The sequence below is a fragment of the Tupaia chinensis genome, unplaced genomic scaffold (genome assembly GCF_000334495.1).
Source record: "Tupaia chinensis unplaced genomic scaffold, TupChi_1.0 Scaffold144058_1, whole genome shotgun sequence".
Taxonomy (NCBI): Eukaryota; Metazoa; Chordata; class Mammalia; order Scandentia; family Tupaiidae; genus Tupaia; species Tupaia belangeri.
This window is the reverse complement of record NW_006203910.1, coordinates 1,533,294-1,555,297: the sequence shown is the minus strand read 5'-3', so window position 1 is coordinate 1,555,297 and position 22,004 is coordinate 1,533,294. Positions and strand designations below refer to the sequence as shown.

The 22,004-nt window shown below is 41.0% G+C and overlaps 1 protein-coding gene across 3 annotated transcripts in view; it reads right to left on the bottom strand.

The window, feature by feature from the left end:
• OCRL (OCRL inositol polyphosphate-5-phosphatase) overlaps positions 1-22,004 on the bottom strand; it is a gene marked incomplete at its 5' end in the record, with an annotated part of 59,463 nt that overhangs the window by 32,369 nt on the left and 5,090 nt on the right. For all 3 annotated transcript variants that reach the window (XM_006165852.2, XM_014583112.1, XM_027767230.1), the window contains 8 exon segments: positions 1,318-1,432; positions 1,953-2,054; positions 4,001-4,162; positions 4,245-4,365; positions 5,042-5,131; positions 5,540-5,650; positions 16,491-16,529; positions 21,640-21,719. In XM_006165852.2, coding sequence (XP_006165914.2) covers positions 1,318-1,432; positions 1,953-2,054; positions 4,001-4,162; positions 4,245-4,365; positions 5,042-5,131; positions 5,540-5,650; positions 16,491-16,529; positions 21,640-21,719 — 820 coding nt within the window.

Genomic DNA, 22,004 nt, shown 5'->3' with positions numbered 1-22,004 from the left:
GATGTAGAAGAAAATTACTCAGATTCTTCCTTCTCAAAAGTTAGGATGGTAGCCCTGTAGCTAAAATAATTCTCAGGGACAGTAGGTGGCGTAGTGGTTAAGGCTCTGGATACCCACGCGGCCAACAGCCATTCTGGTCCCAGATGTGGCAACATGTGTGCATACCCAAAATCACAGGAGGAGAATAGAAGAGAAGGGACTGTGGTGTGACTATACTCCCGGGGGGCGGGGGGGCGGGGGGAGTCAAATTCTCACTTTCCTTCTCACTGTTTCTGTCTCTGGCAAGTACATACATGCAATGGCAAATAAATAAATAAATAAATAAATAAATAAATGAGGAGGGAGGAACCCTCTTCTTGTACTTAAATGTCTCTATTACATGCCTTCTAAGGTCCAACAGATTGGCTCACCTTGCTAAAGTCAACCGTAGATTTATAACCACATTGTGAACTTGTTTAAATCCCCAACATTTCTAACTTGCTCTAATTCCCAAACATACCCTACGTACCCACATGCTTTATACTACTTTTTTATAAAGCACCCAATTCTGACCATGTCAGTGAGCAGTTTTAATATGAAACTTGTATTGCACAAATCGGTTACCTTATATAGACTTATTCTGAGTTAGTTACTGAGAATAAAACAATGAATTCTTTTTTCTCCTAAAAGCTATCTAAGCAATGAAAATATAGAATTGGAAAGTGTAAGAAAATTTTTTTTTTTTAGAAAGCAAGTATGAAGGATTAGTCTCTTCTGTCCAATATTATACACAGGGAAGAATTCAATTAAACCATTTTTTAAAAAATTATTTATGGGACCAGCAGATAGCATAATGGCTATGTTGCTGGACTCCCATGTAGTTCACCACGGTTTGAGTCCCGGACCCAGTGGCTTAAACTCATGCTGGGCGTGTGTGCGTGTGTGCCCAAGATCCTAAGAGCAGAATGGAGGAGAAGGGATCGTGGCGTGGCTATTCCCCCCTGGGGGGTGATTTCTCAATTTCTGTCTGTCTGTCTCTGTCTTTCTGGCAAGCACACATGCCCTATAGCAAATACTTCTTTCTATAAAAAAAAGAATTATTTATTAAATTTTATTATTATTGTTGTTTAATTTGACCAGAAAAAGAGAGGGAAAGTGAGAAAGTCAGGTCTGGTATTCAAACTGCAATTGGTCATGTGGGAGTCCAGCACTTTAAACATCATGCCACCTGCCAACCTTGAATTAAATCATTCTTTTGGAATAAGTTATAAATAATAAAATAACTCCCCATGAGTTCTCTTAGTCATATTCTTAAAAAGGTAATTAAATGCAGCTTACTTTCTTATACTTGGCTTTGGAATGCAAACCCCTCTCTACAGCCAGGGACCACTCTTGTTCCTTCACAGATTCAAAGTAGAAAAAGGCTTCTGTGCTCAAGTCCAGCTCTTGGAATCTGAGTGAAAAAAGGATGTGAGGGCTATATAACGGGTTGGAAAAAAAGTCAGGATGAATTTTTCTGTTTTTCTATGCAAAAATACAGTATGACTTTTCCAACAACCCAATATATCCTGTAATCATGGATAATTAATCTGCTACCTAGATTATCAGCTAGGACAAGTAGTTCTCTTTTCCAGAGAATCCTGACCAGTATCTTCACAGGCTATGCGAAAAATAAACAGCAATAAAACTCCCATAAGAGAGAGTGGGAGAGCTTCGCTTGTTAGACTTGACCTTCTCTCATTTTCTATATAGGACTCAGTTTCCTATGAGTTTTGAGAGGACTAGATGCCTCCATACACCATTTTAAGCCCCTGTTCCTTTCAGATCTCACAAATTTGACGAGCAGGTTAACTCTCACATATAGTCTACAGCAGGTTTTCACCTATAGTTTAAAAGGAAAATAGGCAGGTAAAATCTCATGTAAACTAATACCAAACATAAAGTCAAAAGGAGATTCCAGAAGTATTCTTTACCCAATGCAGTAGATATCAGGAGGGTTTGGATCACAGTTCAGCCAAGGTTCTAATCCACTGTCCGGAGACTGGCCATTCACATTCCATGTCCCAATAAAGAATCTAATAACATAATACCAAAAAAAAAGTGAGAACAAAGATCAAATATCCAACAACGAAAGGCCTCTCGTCACTTCTATACAAGGTATGTCCGGAATAAGCTAACCCAATGCCTCAAAATGTTTCACAACACACATAAGAATAACCTCTTGCATCTATAACACAAGGGCAGTAGACTTATTTTCTCTAAATTTTACACTAAGTGAACCTACAAAAAGGAACCAAGTCTCTATTTAAAGACACAAAGTTAATTGCTCTACCGCATTTATTTTCAATTATATTCCATGCAAACTCACGCTTGAAGGCAGGGTTTATGGATGGGAAAGAACTTATGGATGGGAAAACGCTTTGTGCTGTAAACTAGTATAATATGGATAACTGTCCTATAAGGAGCTGTAGCTGAATCCAAAACTCACTTCCCAAAGGATTACAAGGACATCTGTGCAGGAAATTCTGATGAGGCAGATCTAGTTTTAAAGGGGGAAAGCAGAAGGGAAGACTCATGACTGTCTTAACTGTTTACACACAAATACAAGCATTGTGAGGAATATGAGGAACTGGAGATTTTAGCACCGGGATACAGTTATAGTGAATCAAAATAAATGAGGCATGACACGATAGCAGATGGGACTGGAATCTTGGACTAGAAGGGTACATTCTGTTCATGAGCAACAAAGAAAGGTGGTGTTGCTTCGCACACTGGGGATAAATGCCATGCCACATCACAAACCCCCTCCTTCAAAATACACCACATACATCAGGTCCAGAAAAGAAGCTATCAATGAGTAAAGGCAAAATGAAAACCAATAGAGGAAAGAACTGAAGACAGACCTCCCAATCAAGAGGACTGGGTGAAACTTTCTTCAGTCAATGTATCAAAAGTAAGTAAGTTAAGATCTAGTGGTGGGGCCTGCAGATGGTGTGGTGGTTGAGGGCACTGGACTCGCACACGGCCTACCATGGTTCGAGCCCTGGACCTGGCCGCTCACTTTCTCACTTTCCCTCTCTCTCTCTCTCTCTCTCGCTCTCGCTCTCGCTCTCTCGGTCTATCCCTCTCTGGTCAAATTAAAAACTAAATAAAATAAATAAATAAAGTTAAGTTAAAAATAATTCTAAGAAAAAAGATCTAGGGGTAATGATGGACTTTTTTAAAACAATTATTTAATTTTATTTATTCATTTATTTATTTTAATTTGACCAGAGATAGGGAGAAAAAGAGAAAGAGAGGGAAAGTGAGGAAGCAAGCTACCAGGTCCAGGACTCAAACCACGGTCGGCCATGTGGGAGTGTACAGCGCCTTAGCCACCATGTCACCTGCTGGTCCCTGGTAATGATGGACTTTAATTTTCCAATACTGGCTGGGAAAAAATTCAGCAGGTCATAGAGATAAACACACTTGCTTATGGAATGTGTTAGAGGACAATTCTCTAGAACATGGGAGCTTGACTTGGTTCTCTAAGAGTGAACAGAAACTTTAGTAGACATGGCATTAGTAGTACTTTTTTGGGGGGAGAGATTTTTGCTATAGGGTGCGTGCACTAGCTGGAAAGACAGAGAGACAGAAAGCGATAAATCACCCCCCGGGGGGATGGCCATGCCACACTCCCTTCTCCTCCATTCTCCTCTCGGGATCTTGGGCACGCACGCATATGTGCCCAGCGTGAGTTTAAGCCACCAGGTCCGGGACTCGAACCGCGGTAGACTACGTGGGAATTCAGCGACATAGCCATTACACTACCTGCTGGTCCCAGTACTTTAAAAATCCAAGGGAAATTGTAGCATCTGCATTATTTCAGAGATGCTTATCACTGACAAGCATACAAACAGGGACTTGAATCAGATGACCATTCCTTTGTATTATGCTTTGATTGTTAATGAAATTTAACACCAAAAGGCCATTTTCTCCTACTCCTAATTTCATTGACTCAGTAAGAAGAAGAGAGACTAACTTGAAAGTCTGAATGTTGACATATTCTTTCTCTCGCTTTGCCAGGATATGTTTGATGAGACCCTCTCGCTGCCCAGACTGAGTATTTGGTACGAAGAGCTTCCGCATAGTGTTGGTCACTTTGGGTTGTTCCTTGCTAGAAGCTTCTTTGTCACGTGGAAGCCTAGCAAATGAGAAATTCAAAAGTAACACTGCCTAAAATACAAGTCTTCTACAGGAGAAATAGGATTTGACATAGAACTTACATTCTATTCATTGCTGGGGGTGGGGGTGGGGGCTCCCGATGAATCCCCATAGGCTGATTTTGTGAATTTGTTTTCTTGTCCAAGCTCATAGTTGAAAAATTATCCTCAAATCCAAGAAGCCCTGAGGGACACAGAACCCAAAGTCAAGGAGGGGGAAAGCTAACATCCAATATATCCAGGGCAGAGAGGGCTTTGATTTGATCACAATTTACATAAAGATCCCATAAGAGTAGTAGTCACTTAGATTGGGAGAAGCAGCATGTTTATCCCTGAAACACTGACATGCTAATTAGAACAGCGGTTTATGTTCATCTAGAACCTGAAGTAATAACAGCTAACATTTAGTGAAGATTTAGCACAAATGCCTGGTTCATAGTAAAGAATTATGTCATTATCTCACTTAATCATCACAATAACCCCATGGAGGTGGGCACTATTAAAAACCTTCTCATGTTACAGAAAGGGAAATGGAAACTGAGGTGTTGAGTAACCTGACTCAACAGGCTGTTGAGTAATATAACCGGGGTACTAGTAAGTCCTAGACTTGTGATTCGATGCGGGCCCTCTGGCTCTGGAGCCTGTACTTTTTACCACTCTGCTAAACTGGCTCCTAGAGAGCCATCATGCCACAGAAAGAATCAGGAACAAACAGTAGTCAGTAGACACGGACTCGATAAAACTACTCTCCAGGAGAAATGTGTCTCACACCGACTTTAATACCTACCACCTCAATTGCCCTAATAAAATCTAATGACTGCAATGAGCTGAACCAGGGGAAAAAATAATCCTTTTAGTACCTGAAAAAACGGAAGGTTTGTCTTTAGTGTCTAATTTCTGGTACCAGCTGGACGAGTCCTTTTGGTCCGGAACAAGAAGCTGTGACTGAGCTAGAGAGATAAGGATCATGATCAGAAACTGGGGAGCCCTTCATTGAATGGAATTTACCCAAAGCCATCAATTGAACATCCTTTAATGCAGGGGCTAGTACCATTCTTGAATACAATGGAAAAGACTAAGGAAATGAGGGCAGCTCTGGGGTAATTTGGGGTCAGGATTAATCTATGATAAGATATGCTTGCCAATGACACTGAAGATTCTAGAAATTGGCTCAATGTCCTTAAAGATGGATAGAGTTGTTCTCTAACCTATCCCTGAGTTCATACCTAAAGAAAAAAAAAAAAGGTTATTGGGGCTCAAGGGGTTAGGTATTTTGCTAATGGCCACTTGCCTCTGTATCAGCATGACAGTGTCTCACTCCCACTGAAATAGTAGAAATTTGCTGAGTCTTGAGTTACCTTCCTGAGCAGCAAGGACCTCTGACAAGAACTTCAAACAGTGTTCCTCATCAGGGATTTCAAAGCGGCGCTCTCTGGTCCAGTCCCCCTGAACCCGAATTTTGCAGCCACCTGCAAAGAAGAGAAGTCAATATGGGACATAATGTTTTATTAGGATCATATTCTCACCTTTTCAGGTGAATAGGAGAAAGTCTGGACCACGGATATTCCAGACCTCTAATATAGGGCACGCATATATATGATCAAGGGATTCAGGACGGTGGTGGTGGAGGGGGTGATGCAGCCAGGGAACCCCAGGGGAAGTGAGAACTCCTCGGGCTGATGCACTGTGTCAAGCAGTAGCCTTATCTAGGGACAATGCTGATACATACTGAAGCCATAGTTTCCTGTGTTCTGCCCTCTTTCTCAGGTATCAGTGCAGGGACCTCCAAATTCTAGCAAAAGATAAAGTCCTCAATCACCCTCTTCCCATCCCCTAGCTGGAAATTGCTGTTAATTTCAAATCCAGATCATATAGTTAACAGTATCTGATGCATAACAGGAATAAAGTAGGATGGTTTGTTCATAGATATTATACAAACTTAAAAGGAAAAGAAACAGTGGAATTGGCTCAAAGTATTCTTAAAAGCAGCATCCATACTTCGTTGTGTCAAGTGAAAGTATATTGTCTTGAATAAAATTACAAAAGCAATGAAAGGACCTATGTCCAGAAGTGGTTTGGTTCACCTACAGCCAAAATTGAAAAATAGTCAAATTAGAAGCAAAGTTATCTTGGACTTTCATTTCTTATCTGTGTAACATACGGTCCCCTTTTCTGATACCCTATAGTTATCATCTGTATCAACTATTTGATATGGTAATCCAGGCAACCGAGGCTGTTGATATTCTTTCTCATGCCCCTGGGAACTATAAGCTCCCTAAGGGCAAGAGGCAGGCTGCATACAGGGTACTCAACACTTTGAATAGTCAATGGTGGCAACCAGCAGTTAGCGTAATGACTATGTCGCTGGACTCCCACGTAGTCGACCGCGGTTCGTGTCCCGGACCTGGTGGCTTAAAACTCACGCCAGGCGCGTGTGCGTGCGTGCCCAAGATCCCGAGAGGAGAATGGAGGAGAAGGGATTGCGGCGTGACCATCCCCCCTGGGGGGTGATTTCTCGCTTTCTGTCTCTATGTCTCTCTCTGTCTGTCTGGCGAGCGCACGCGCCCTACAGTGAAAAATCTCTCCCAAAAAAAAAAAAAAATCAATGGTGACCACATGTTCTGGGGTCGTCTGGGACTAAAGAGCTTCCTAGGACTCAGGACTGTCCATCCTGAGACTGGGAAAGTCCCAGGGAAATCGGGCTGGTTGGTCACTTTACTGGTGACAATAAGACTTCACAAACAGAAGGCATTTTTTTGTTGTTAATTGTCAGAGGGCACATGCACTTGAGAGAGAGAGAGGAGGCGAGAAAGTATTGCCTAATGAGTCATGGTCACACCATGTTCTCCTCTATCCTATATTTTCCATCCTACTGGGACTTTGGGCATACACACACAAGCATCTGGTGTTTTTTTGCTTGTTTGTTTTTCTTTTTAGACTATTTTTTAAAAGAATTTTAACTTTATTATTAGTTTCCAATTTGAAAGAAAGTAAGAGGAAGCCACCTGGTCCAGGATTGAACCACGATCGGCCAAGTGGGAGTCCACCACTTTCAACCACCACGCCACCTGCTGGCCCTGACCTGGTGTTTTTTAAACCCACCAGGGCCAAGATTCAAATAGTGGCTGGCCATGGAGGCTAACCAGTAGGGTATGGGGCTGGCCCAAGAGAAGGCAGTTAATAAATGGCTGTTGATTACTGAACTGGACTCTTTCACACTTGGGAACAGCAAAGAAATGAGAAAATGAAATGAAATTTCTAGTTTCTTATGGTGGAAATCCACTTTTGAACCTTTGGCTCTCTTTTTGTCTCCTACTTTTCCTGCTGTTCCCGTTTTTGTAGAATAAACTTTAAAAGAAAAATAAAAATTATTAATCAGAAGATGAAAGGAGATAAAAATGGAGAATAATATGTGAAAGAAGACACCCATGGGGATGGGAGATAAGAAAATTAATGAGGGTGCCACTATAAGAGTGGGGGGAAGGAGGGAGAATAAATAAAGTATCCATTTGGAGCAGACTTGCAGATACAGGGAGGGAAAAATTCCTTCAGGGCGTAACAAGTCCTCCCGTTCTCAGATATTTATATTAAAAGTAATTTTTAAAAAAGCAGCTTCTATCTAGTAGAAATTTAGAACAAGGACACGTATTCTTTTCCTCCTACAATTCTTTTTCTTTTTTTTTTTTTAGAGGTTTTTGCTATAGGGCACGTGTGCACAGCAGACAGACAGAGAGAGACAGAGAGACAGAAAGCGAGAAATCACCCCCCCAGGGGGGATGGCCACGCCGCAATCCCTTCTCCTCCATTCTCCTCTCGGGATCTTGGGCACGCACACACACGCGCCCGGCGTGAGTTTAAGCCACCGGGTCCGGGACACGAACCTCAGTCGACTACGTGGGAGTCCAGCGACATAGTCATTACACTAACTGCTGGTCCCAGATTCTTGAAACAACTATTTTAACAAATATAAAACAGACTTGTTTAAGAGCCTGTAGATTCCAGAAATTGCCTACAAAATAACACTGTATGTTCTCTCACCCTGTTGCTTCCAAAAGACAAATTATCAAAGACAATGACCCAACCTTCCTCTCCTCCCTTTCAAAACCCTACAGACATGTGCAATCTGCAAATACTCCCATATCCTTGATTATATCTGAACATTCCCTGCATCTCACAGCATTTCTCAGTTGTGGATGTATAGAATTACCAGAGGCACTTTTAGAAAATACTGAAACCTAGGCCCTTCCCTAGGATAATTAAAACAAAATCTCTGGAGGGTGAAGCCCAGGCACTGGTATTTTTTTAATTATTTATTTTATTTTATTTTATTTTATTTTAATTTGACCAGAGGGAGGGAAAGTGAGAAAACAAGCCACCAGGTCCGGGACTTGAACCCTCATTGGCCATGTGGGAGTGTCCAGTGCCTTAACCACCATGCCACCTGATGGCCCCAAGATTATTTTTATTCTACCAGAAGGACCCATAAAACTCTCCAGCAAGCTATGGGACGTTCATTAAAAAATGGTGAAGTCAGAATGGAGTAGGACTCACCCAGGGACTGGAGGCCTGGATTCAATCTTGGTGAATTTGACCAGAGAGAGACAGACGTTGAGAGTGAGAGAGAGAGGAAGCGAGAAAGCAAGCCACTAGATTCAGGACTCGAACCCTGGTCGGCCATGTGGGAGTGTCCAGCGCCTTAACCACCACGCCAGCTGCTGGTCCCATCTCTTTTAAAAAATTTTTTAAAAATTGCTGTATATAAGTCCAGCAGGTGGTGTGGTGGTTGAGGCTCTGTATTCCCAGAGGTTCAAGTCCCTGAGTGGTGGCCCCAAAATCACAACAAACAAACAAATAAATAAATGTTTGTTTGTTTTTTAAATACTCCTCAGGTAACTCAATTGTATGTCCAGACTGAAAATCAGATTCAGCTGCAAACTGGCTAGTCATTGGGAAGAGCACCTCCCCTGCTGCCCTCGTAAAGGAGGCTCTTGCTCTTGATGTAATTTAAGGTTGGCATCCTTATTCCCCCAGATTATTTCTTTGCCCACTCCTCTCAAGAAAAATTGTTTCTCCTTTGAGACTCACTCACTGGGCTATAATATCTTTTTCCCTTTCTTCCTCTCTGAGATTATACACCACACTCCCAGAAATGTCATTTTCCTAGTTTCTATACTTGACTCATATGACTTCCTCTCCACACAAACTCCTGCCATTATTTTGGGTCCCTTTAAAATTGGCACAGAAAGCCCAGTCAAAAGATGGCCCTTTGGCCTAGTGGATAAGGGGCCTGGATCCCACTTGGCTAACCACGATTTGAATCTCGACCGCAGCAGCTTGAAAAACACACCCAGAAAGTGTGTGTGTGTGTATGTGTGTGTGTGCACTCAAAATCTCAATAGGATGGAGAAATAGAAGACGGGGTTAGGGACCAGCAGTTAGCGTAATGGCTGTGTCTCTGGACTACCATGTAATCAACTGCGGTTCATGTCCCGGACCTGATGGCTTAAAATTCATGCCGGGCGCATGTGCATGCCCAAGATCTCGAGAGGAGAACGGAGGAGAAGGGATTGCGGCATGGCCATCCCTCTGGGGGGTGATTTCTCGCTTTCTGTCTCTCTGTCTCTCTCTGTCTGTCTGGCGAGCACACGCGCCCTATACCAAAAACCTCTTCAAAACAAAACAAAACAAAACTTGAAGGGGTTATGGTATGAGCATGTCTCATGGGAGGGTGGGGCCTTTCTCCCCCAATCCTTCTCTCTGGTGAGTACACATGCCCTCTGGAAAATTAAAAAAAACAGAACCTCTCCAAAAAAAGAAAAAAAACCAGAACAGAGGGACCAGTAGATGGCATAATGGCTATGTCGCTGGACTCCCACAGAGTCAACTATGCTCCAGTCCTGGACCCAGCAGCTTGAACTCACACCAGGTGCATGCGCGTGCATGCCCAAGATCCTGAGAGGAGAATGGAGGAGAAGGAATTGCAGTGTGGCCATCCTCCCTGGGGGGTGATTTCTAGCTTTCTGTCTCTCTATCTCTGTCTGGCGAGCGCACGTGCCCTATAGCAAAAACCTCTCAAAAAAAAAAAAAAAGAAAGAAAGAAAGAAAATTCAACATCTTTGACTTCATCCAATGACCTCTACCTCAGCCTCAACCATCAGTTCCTACTAGGACTGTAAGTAATATCCTGGATTTTTCATCACAGAAACACTATTACCTCACAAACCTCTACCTAATTCCAACATGCCACTCTGACCTGCCATTTCTTCTAACTTACTTGCTTGTTATCTCCACTATAATTATCCATTGACCTAATGAGAACCTCCAGTTCTATTTTTCTCACTATCCGTCAGCTCTCTCCTGCTTTCACCTTCTCTTTTTATCAAGTAGACGCCATCACCACTACACCCAGGTGTAAAGACCCAGAACTTCCTTATCTCTGGTCATCCACAGCACCCACCTGGCAAAATTCCAACCCTTAGAAATCCAACTAACTGCCTTCTCTGTACTTATAGGTGAGAAACCAGAGAGGGGAAATATGCATGTGTGTGCATGCACACACACACTGCTATGATTATAAATTCTTGACGGGCCCTCTATTGCAGGAAGTAGTCTAAGTTTCCACGGCCAACTAGTTTCCTACTACTACCTGGAACCACTATTTCATACCTTCTTATTATCCTCAAACTTTGGATTCCCTCTTCTCAAGGCCTCTAGTTCCAACCAGATTGCTTTAACTCATACTTCAAAGAAAAAAGAAGCCATCTCATAAAAACCTACCTGTATTTATATTCATCTCCTCCTTTGCCTTCTGATACAAAGACAATTCCTCCTATCAAGGCCATCTTCTCTTTGGATTACAACCCTTCTGGTCCTCTCAAGAATTTTACTCTCACAACCATTTCCTTTTGCAGGCTCCTAACCATCAGAATGAAATCGTTTCCTAAGTCCTTTCCATCTGAAAAATAAAAACCTTCCTGGACCCCTAATCTCCCTCCAACTCCAGCCCTACTCCATGTTCCCCTTCACCAGCCAAGCTACTTTAAAAACACACAGTCACGGGACCAGCAGTTGGCGTAATGGCTATGTTACTGGACTCCCAGGTAGTCCACTACGGTTTGAGTCCCAGACCTGGTGGCTTGAACTCAACCCGGGCGCATGTGTGTGTGTGCCCAAGATCCTGAGAGGAGAATGGAGGAGAAGGGATTGCGGCGTGACCATCCCCCCTGGGGGGTGATTTCTCGCTTTCTGTCTCTCTGTCTCTGTCTGTCTGTCTGGTGAGCGCACGCGCCCTATAGCAGACACTTCTAAAAAAATAAGTAAAAATAATAAAAGTAAAAAAAAATAAACCACTGGGTCTGGGACTCGAACCACAGTTGACTACGTGGGAAGCTAGGAATGTAACCATTACACCATCTGCTGGTCCTGCAATGTTCTTATTTCTGTAAATGGTACCATTATTCACATTCATGCTAGAATCCTGAGATTCATCCTTTAACACTTCTCTTCCTCTCACTCTCTACACATAAAGTGATTCCTATCGATTTTACCTCTAAAAACATCTGTCCACTTCTTTCCACTTATACCCCCACCATACTCTGGCTTTTACTACTGAGGAACAGTCTCCTGACTGGTCTCTCTGCTTCCATGCAAATGGTGACATCTCAACATAAAATCCTTCATATTCTTTCCATTTTTAAAATCTAAAAATATAGGTTTGCATGGCTTGTAAGATCCTGACAGATCTGGTTCTTATCTGTCTCACTTTTGTGCCCAAGCCCATTTCCTGGTACCCTGACTTTCTTTCATTTCAAAGAAAGTATTGAGCTACTTCTCAACTTGGGTCCTTGTGGATCCCTTTACCTAGAATATTCTTTTCTCCCCCATTTAAACCTATCTTTTACGTAACCCTTCCAGTCTCAATTTAAGTATCATTTATTCAGGGAGGCCTTCCCTGACCAACTGCTTAGTTACCCCTCTTCTATAAATTTGTCATACTTCTCCTTGACAACCTTTACCAAAACTACAATTACTTAAGTAACTGTACGTTATCTGTTTAAAGTCTGTTTCCTGCATTATAATCCATAAAGTATCACAGCTGTGATGCTTTCTGCTATATCCCTAGAGCCAAGCACGGTGCCTGGCACATAAAAGGTATTCATACATTTTTCTACCTTGCTAAAGGGGACCTACACTCGCTGGAGAGAGAGAGAGAAAGAGTGAGCACGTGCAAAAGAGCACAGCCCAGGGTGGGGGAGGCCTACGGGGAAATTCTTCCACCTCCATTCTCCTCTCAGGATTTTGGGCACATACACACGTGCACCCGGCATATTTTTCAGGCTGCTGGGTACAGGACTTAAACCGAGCAGTTGGCCATGTGGGATCCAGCTGCCTTAACCACCATGCAGCAGCTGGCCCAAAAGGTATTCATATTTTTTTATAATTATTTATTTTATTTGATTTTATTCATTTATTTTTTAGTTTGACCAGAGAGAGACAGAGGGCTAGAGTGAGAGAGAGAGGAAGTGAGAAAGCAAGCCACTAGATTCAGGACTTGAACCCTAGTCAGCCATGTGGGAATGTCCAGCACCTTAACCACCACGCCACCTGCTGGTCCCCAAGGTATTCATATTTTTATGGAATGAATCAAGCACAGATGCAAGAACAAGAGCAGGAGCAGCAACACTGCCTATGTTGTTCTCTATCGCATCTGTAGCACATCTAACAGTGCCTGGCAAATAGAATATACTCACCAGATATCTGTTGACTAATGACTAAATGACAGAGGTTTAATCTCAGGAAATTAGTACAATAAAGTCCATTAATAGGTCAAATAAGGAAGAACAATATAATCACCTCCATAAAAACTAAAAACTCACTTGGTATAATTTAGAATACAATCATGATTTTAAAAAATATCCAAACTAGAAATAAATTCAGTTCCTTACCATGGTTTAAAAAAACAATGTGTCAAATCAACAAGCAATAATGCCCTTAACAGTGAAACACAACTCACTGAGGCATTCTCACTGGAATCAGGGAGCTACATACAGATCACAGTCATTATTTAACAGTGTTTGGGACCACTGCTCCCAAAATTCTCATCAGGGTAGTTAAGACATGAGGCAAACTAATAGTTATAGCTACTAGACAAAATTATTACCTGCAGATGATTAAGACTATCTATCAAAACAAAAAATATTACAAATAAATATCATGGGGGCCAGCAGGTGGCATGGTGGTTAAGGTGCTGGACACTCCCACATGGTGGACCACAGTTTGACTCCCAGATCTAGTGGCTCGCTTTCTCACTTTCTCTGTGTGTGTGTGTATGTGCGTGTGTCTCTCTTTGGTCAAATTAAAATAAAATGAATGGGCGCGTGTGCGTGCGTGCCCAAGATCCCGAGAGGCGAATGGAAGAGAAGGGATTGCAGTGTGGCCATCCCCCCTGGGGGGGTGATTTCTCGCTTTCTGTCTCTCGGTCTGTCTGTCTGTCTTTCTGGTGAGCACATGTGCCCTATAGCAAAAACCTCTCCCCCCAAAAAAAACCCAAATAATAATAAATAAAATGAATGAATAGATAAAATTAAATACATAATTCTTTAAAATAAATAAATATGAAGTGGATGAATAAAAGAGAGCTACAACACAATGAATGCTCTATATATAAGTAATAAGGAATTAGACACTAACAGAAAAAAAAAGTACAACTCACAATAGCAGCAAACATATTAAATCCACCATGAAATACTTAACCTAAAAACATATGATACATGCAAAGAAACCACAAAGTTGTACAAATAAAAAAGAGGATCAGATCAGGACCAGCACATGGCATAATGGTTATGTCACTGGATTCTCACATGGTCGACGGTGGTTCAATTCCTGGACCCGGTGGCTTAAAACTCACACCAGGCGTGTGCGTGTGCATGCTCAAAATCCTGAGAAGAATGAAGGAGAAGGGACTGCAGTGTGGCCACCTCCATGGGTGTGATTTCTCACTTTCTGTCTTTCTGGCGAGCACATGTACCACATAGCAAAAATCTCTCTTAAAAAAAGGACTGGAATGGAGATAGACCACATTCCTTAACTGTAACTGAATTTCATAAAGAAGTTAATTTAATAAAATATAGCACATACCTACAGTGAAACAAGGTAATTAAAAATCACATTTTTAAATAATTTGAAATGACACAGGAAAATGTCACAATATTATGTAATACATGAAAATGCAGGAGAAAAACTATATATGAGAATCCTAATCATGTAAAAATATAAATAAAAGACTGGAAGGAAATGCACTGAAATGTTAACCACAGTGGTGATCTCTAGATTGCAGGATAATAATCTTAATTTGATACTTTAAACTTTTCTGAATTTACAAATTGTACATAATAATAGGCATTACCTCTATAACTAGAAATTACTTAAAAAGCATTTAATACCAGAAATGATTTTAAAAGTTTTTAATGAGAGAATGTGTATTTACACTAAAATCAGGCTTGCCTGACAAATCAAGGGTCCCCCTCTTGCAATATATTGTATGTTTCAGTGCAAACATTACTATATGGATAGAAATAAGGATTTTTTAGTCCAGTGTGCCCTTAACTATTTTCTATGACCCAGGAACTTTTTTTGTAGGAGAGATTAAACAAAACTACATGTCATGAATTAGGTGTTTATAAGAGAAAATGCACAGCTCAGTCTAACTTTTCAGCTTTGGATCAAATACCTTTCAACACCAAGAACAGGACACTTCAGTATCTTATTTCAGGGGCAATGTCAGTTGCTGTAGAACTGCCTTTGCTCTAATTTTTCTTTCTTTATTTAATTTTTGTTTGTTATTATTATTATTATTTGGCCAGAGAGAGAGAAAGGGAAAGTGGTAAAGTAAGCCGCCAGGTCTACGACTCGAACTGCAGTGAGCCAAGTGAGAGTCCAGCACCCCAAACGCCACACCACCTATAGGACCCTAATTTTTCTTGTTTAAGCATAAGATACAGATATTAGGTTATTTTTCTCTCTCATATACCTGCAATAGAAACCAGCAGCTGGGTTTACTTAGTCTTTCAGTATCAGCCTTTAGGACTTCCAAAATCCATGACCATGAAAAGAATAAAATCCAAATCAGAAAGAGCCTATCTAAACCATTCAGTACAAATTAATGATGCCCAGAGCAGGGGCCATAGCTCAACAGAATCGTGTATAACCCACAGCCTCAAGCTAAGTGCCAAGCAATTCTCATCCAAGGACTCAACCAAGAGATAAGGCAACCCAAGTGTGATTTAGACCCATGTGGTCAGATGCTCTTTTCCATAGCAACCACCCAGTAGTCCTGGTAGCAGTCAAGTGCCCATTTTCTCCTCATCATAACACAGTGCAATTAGACGCCAAACAAAGAACAGCTTGTACAGAAAGTCAACGATGATTTGCTTAAAACATGTAAAAACGAGAGAAGTGAAAAAAGAAAACCATGCTCCCTCGGATAAAAAAGATGCCTCCAGGGGATGGAGCGTAAATAAAAGACCAAAATCACTCTAAGAGAGAAAAGGAATGCCTGGACAAGCAATTTAAGGGACTCTGCAGCCTACCAAAATAATAAAACAAGTAACATTAAGATTTTATGCCAGAAGGCACATGTACATGAGAGAGAAAAAAACAAAGGAGGGAGGGATGGAGGGAGAAAGCACACCTCCGCCAGTGAGGCCTGATCAAGGCGCAATCCCCTTTCCTCCAATCCTCCAACCTATCAGAATCCTGGGAGCATACACGTGCACCCAGCATGTTTTTCCAGCCACCAGGACTGGGACTCGGTCAGTCATGAAGGGGCTGGCTTCCTCTGTACAGCACCTAACCAACGTGCTATGGGGCTAGCCCAGAAAACATTATGATTAAACATAAAAACAAAAGAGGGTGGGAAAAATAGCTTAAAACATAGCAATAGTTGAAATACAAAACAACTACCCATAAACCTTACATGCTTTAGATATTTTACTAGCCCTTTCTACAATGATCAATCCAAGAGCAATGATTTCACTGAGAGCAATAATACTGACAGCTTAAAAATTTCAGCATTAGAAATCAGATAATATTTTCAATTTTTCTTTTCAAAAGATTCTTACCAGGCCCCAGTTTTTTCTTAGGCTTGGCCTAAATGTTTTTGAGAGACAATGCTAATTAGTATGGCTGCCTCAAGAAAATGGAGAATACAGGAAAAGATGGCAAAATAGAAGATGTGCCCCAAGAGGTATCTTAAATATTCAAGTAAGTATTTGTTGAATGAAAATCAACTCCATTCAAAAACATACTCACTGTTTGAAGCTATGTCAATCAGAAGAGTTTCTTCTGCTTCTGAGGGAGGGAAAAAGAGAACAGGGTCAGGCAAGAGAAAATCATTCATAACCAGAAGATGTATATGCCTAACTAAGGAACTACTTATTTCGGACACTACTCCTTGGTCTTAGAGAATACATTAAAAAGTCCCTTTTTTGTTTGCTTGTTTAGCCCTTTTAAAAGGGACTTTAATAGCTCTAGAGTCTAAAGACTATGAGTAATTCAACTAAAAACATGAAGTGAACAAGTAACCAAATAGAACTCCTCAAAGCAAATCAAGGAATGGCAAATTAATAGCAGAGAACATAAGAACATATTAATTCAAGTAAAGGCAAATTTAATTTCCCTCAACTATAACATTCTGATCTAATATAATCTGTATCCTTTAGATACTTCTTACGGAAAGCCAAGGAAGTAACCTGAAAGCCCTGACATGAGTTAACTTTCACAACTCAGATCTAGTCTGGAAATTGTCCAGTGGTCTCATTCCCTCTGTTTCTGTCCCTTCCTCTGAATACAAGCAGGGTAAATACACGGAGTTCTTTGCCTTCAGGTTACAATAATTGTGGGCCTAAGTCCTACCACACCCAACAAGAAGTATAAAACAGCACAAAACAGTCTGCAACTTCAGAGTTCTCTTTTTCTCTGGATGGCTCTCCCAGACGTCCATTCTTACCTCCAGTGTCTAGGCCCAACCTATCGCTTCCTCTCTGACTTCTCTGGATTTGACCAGAGCCTCCTGGCCAATTGCTCTCAGGGTACTGAATCCTTGGGATTAACCTGTATCTACTTTAGTCAGATAGCTTAGTCTTGGCCTTTTCTAGTTCTCTCAAAAGGCTGAATTGTATATAAAAGGACTTTTAAAAGTTCATGGGAAAACAGAATTGAAGAATGAATTTTTTTTGAAATCTCTACATAGTGTTTTCATAATAAGCATTTTTCATGAGCTTTTTGAAGATCCATCATATTTGGTTCCATTATTCAGGTATGACAGAAATGGAAACTATTAGAAAATAGTCTTGAGGCCAGCATCAGCTGGATTCCTACATGGCCAACCGTGGTTCAAGTCCTGGAGCCAGTAGCTTGAAAATCACAACAAACAAACAAACAAATATTTGAAGAAAATAGTCTCAATACCATTACAAGTAAGGGAAAATATGACATCAGGAGATAGGTAGTACGTTTTCACCACTGCTCTTTACTAATTTCTAGTTTGGCAAAATTTGATTTTTTGGTTTATATTTTATTTCTATTTTTAAAAAGAAATATGAGTTATTTAGGGATATAAGAGACAAAATACATGATTTTGGGGGGGGGAGAGGTTTTTGCTATAGAGCGCGTGTGCTTGCCAGAAAGACAGAGAGAGACAGAGAGACAGAAAGTGAGAAATCACCCCCCAGGGGGGATGGCCACGCCGCAATCCCTCCTCCTCCATTCTCCTCTTGGGATCTTGCACACACATGTGCTGACATGAGTTTAAGCCACCGGGTCCGAGACTCAAACCGCGGTTGACTACATGGGAGTCCAGTGGCATAGCCATTACGCCAACTGCTGGTCCCCATTTTTTTTTAAGAAATAAATTTTCTTTTTAAAATTATTTATTTATTCTTTCATTCATTTTAACTTGACCAGAGAAAGACAGAGAGAGAGAGAGAGAGAGAGAGAGAGAGAGAGAGAGAGAGAGAGCGAGAGAGAGAGAGAGAGAGAGAGAGAGAGAGAAAGTGAGAAAGAAAGCCACCAGGTCTGGGACTTGAACTGCGGTCAGTCATGTGGGAGTATCCAGCTCCTTAACCACCACACCACCCACGGGTCCCCAAAAATACATGGTTATTAAACCACAGATGTAGTCCTAGAATTTTACAAAATGTCAAAACTGTAGTATATATTGCCACATCTACAAACCACAAAATGCTCAAAACATCAATTTTCAAACTACATGCACAGGTTGGGAAATAGAAAGGAGGTGACAACACAGGGACATAACTCCTTTGATCAAGGTGAACTATGGTGTGTCCATGCACATACTTTCCCAGATGTCAAGGAGCAGCATTGCAATCTAACAACTGGCTATGTCTTTTTAAAAACAATACTAAGAGAAACAAGGTAAAGGAGACCCTAGATGTAGTACCAGAAAGGTACAAAGCTAACAGGAGACTAATCTGGTCATGCTCTTTGGCTTTTTCTCTCCTGTAAGGGTTTATATCTTGAAAAGTGAGGTGAATGCAGCATACAATGGCATGCAGGTACCTTGTTTCTTATGTCTCTTTCACGCAGAGAAGATGTAATAGCTACGACTTCATTATTCTATGCGATATAGACAATATTCATTGAAAGTAGTCCTAACTTTTTATAAAATTCATGGTGGGGAGCAAGAAGCATTCTCTACAGGTCTTGGTCACACTACAATGCCCTTCCTCTAGTCCACCACAATCTTAGGCACACACATGTGTTATTTTCAGGCCAAATGGGCTGGGGACTCAAACCATGGTCAACATGTAGCTTCCAACTTCACAATCTGGGGCACTACCAACTGTACCACAGATGTTTGGGCCTATTTTTAATTCTTAATACACGCTGCCTTAAAAAGTCATAACTACTGGGGCCAGCAGGTGGCATGGTGATTAAGGCATTGGATTCCCACATGGCTGACTGCAGTTCAAGTCCCAGACCCAGCAGCTTGAAAATCACACTGGGCAAATGTATGTGTGCCCAAAATCCCAAGAGGAGAATGGAGGAGAAATTATGACATGGCCATACTTCCGGTAGGTGATTTTTTTTTGGAGAGGATTTGCTACAGGGCAGAGAGAGAGAAAGAGACAGAGAGAAAGCGAGAAATCACACTCGGGGGGGAGATGGCCATGCCGCAATTCCTTCTCCTCCATTCTCCTCTTGCGATCTTCGGCATGCATGCACACGCACCTGGCGTGAGTTTAAGCCACTGGGTCCGGGACTCGAACTGTGGTCGACTATGTGGGAGTCCAGCAACATAGCCATTACACTAACTGCTGTCCCAACCGGTGGGTGATTTATTTTCCCTCTGTCTCTCACTCACTCTCTCTCCAGCAAGTACACACATCCTATGGCAAAAACCTAATTAAACAAAAAAGTCATACCCATTTAGTATTTTTCACTTACAGAAATAAATATTGAGGAAATAAGAGATGTGCAGGAAGATTTATGTACAGAGATGTTCATCACATTACCACAGGAGAATTACTACATTAAGGATCATTTATAAAATGCAGTAGTATACAGCTGTTAACAGCATGGAAAAGTTGTCATAATATGATAGCATGTAGAACAGATAAAAAATTGTATAGGATGAGTCCTGCCTACCCTGAAAACTGTATGTATATATATATTTTAAAATACGTTAATTAGGCATTTTTCTCTGAAGGATGGCACCTTAGGTGACTTATTTTCATTATGCTTTTCTATTTTTTCTAAACTTTTTACATTATGTATATGTTACTTAAAATTAAAAAGTTCAATGTAGGGGCCACGAGGTGGAGTGGTGGTTAAGGCACTGGACTCCCACATGGCCAACTGTGGTTCGAGTCCTAGACCTAGCAGCTTGCTTTCTCTCTTTCTCTCTCTCAGGTGAGAGCACATGCCCTATAGCAAATTAAGAAATAATAATAATTAATAAATTTAAATAAATAATTCTTTAAACAAAAAATTTCAATGTAGGGACCTGCAGGTAGCGTGGTGTTTAAGGCACTAGACTCCCATATGGCGCATCACTGGACTCTCATATGGCTGACCACAGTTCTAGTCCCAGACCTAGTGGCTTGCTTTCTCATTTTCTCTTTCTCTCTCTCTCTCTCTGCTGAGCACGTGTGCCCTATAGCAAATTAAAAAATAATAACAATAAACAAAATTAAATAAATAATTCTTTAAAAGTTCAATATAGTTTAAGAATGAATCCATGCAAAATAAGATTCAAGTATTCCAAGAAGCTATACACAGAATGTTTCTGCCTGATGAAACCACTGGACCCACTGGAAAACGAATATATTTGTTCTCTAGTAATCAATTTCCTTTTTAGAGATGACAGAAGTAACACCTCCTACACAAACCTCAAACCTCCTTTTGAGTTTCATTGTAGCAGATGAAACAACAGATTTCCTATGCTCAGTCCCCAAATTTGAGGGCAGGAAGCCAAATATTTCCTCCCCAGAGTTGATTTTCTTCTGGTTTGCCTATGTCAAGGTTTGAGGATCTGCACAACTGAGTGGAAGGTATTATGATCTGACAAGGCGTGCTGCCAAGTGCCCTAATTTCAAATGGTGTGGGGAGAAAGTGCTGAATGTGTGTGAATCCAAGAGACCTTAATTCTTTATAATGAGCAGTGTGTCTGTTAAACCCCCAAATGTTACTAAAATCCACATATAAAAGACCACCTACAGAGATAATAGACTACATACACCTCTAACCTCAGTCAGTGAAACAGGTGAGATTATAATATATATATATATTATAGGAAACTGATTACCAGCAAACAAATAAATTCTTTTTTTTTTTTTTTGAGAGGTTTTGCTATATGGTGCGTGCGCTTGCCAGAAAGATAGACAGAAACAGAGACACAGAAAGTGAGAAATCACCCACTCCCCGGGGAGGATGACCATGCCCCAATCCCTTCTCCTCCATTCTCCTCTCGGGATCTCAGGCACACACGCACACGCGCCCGGCGTGAGTTCAAGCCACCAGGTCCGGGACTTAAACTGTGGTCGACTACATGGGAGGCCAGTGATACAGCCATTATGCCAACTGCTGGTCCCGCAAACAAATTTTTTTTTCCTTTTTCCAATGGACCCAGTGTTTTCATCAGGGGTGTGTGTGTGTGTGTGTGTGTGTGTGTGTGTGTATCATACATATTTATGATATACATACACAATACACATACATACAATATATATCACACATGTATTTCTGTATAATCCTGTAGCACTCTTAGACAAAACGTTTGTTATCTTCTCATGATGATTATTAATGTCATCTTTTTATGCAAAGAGTAATACATTTCATTTTATATGCAGTGACAAATTTAAAAATGCATGGTACTACACAATGCAATAACGACTGAGGGAGAACATTATAAAACCAGCTAAGCAATTAAAGCTAGTACCTTGAACACATCTGAAATGTCTATTTATAGGAATGATGTCTTGAACATGCTGTTCCTTCTCATACAACTGGATTATTAACCTAGGAAACAGAAAAATGCATCAATCAATAGCTACTGAAAAACTCAAATGTTCGGCAAGAAAATAGTTCACTGTCTTGTTACACAAATCTAGTCTGGATTTATTAAATTTGTTGCAGTGGGGGCCGGTAGGTGGCGTGGTGGTTAAGATGCTGGACTCCCACATGGTTGACCACAGTTTGGGTCCCAGACCTGGCAGCTTGCTTTCTCACTTTCCCTTCTTCTCTCTTTCCGGCTGTCTCTCTCTGGTCGAATTAAAAAATAACAACAACAAATAAAATTATATA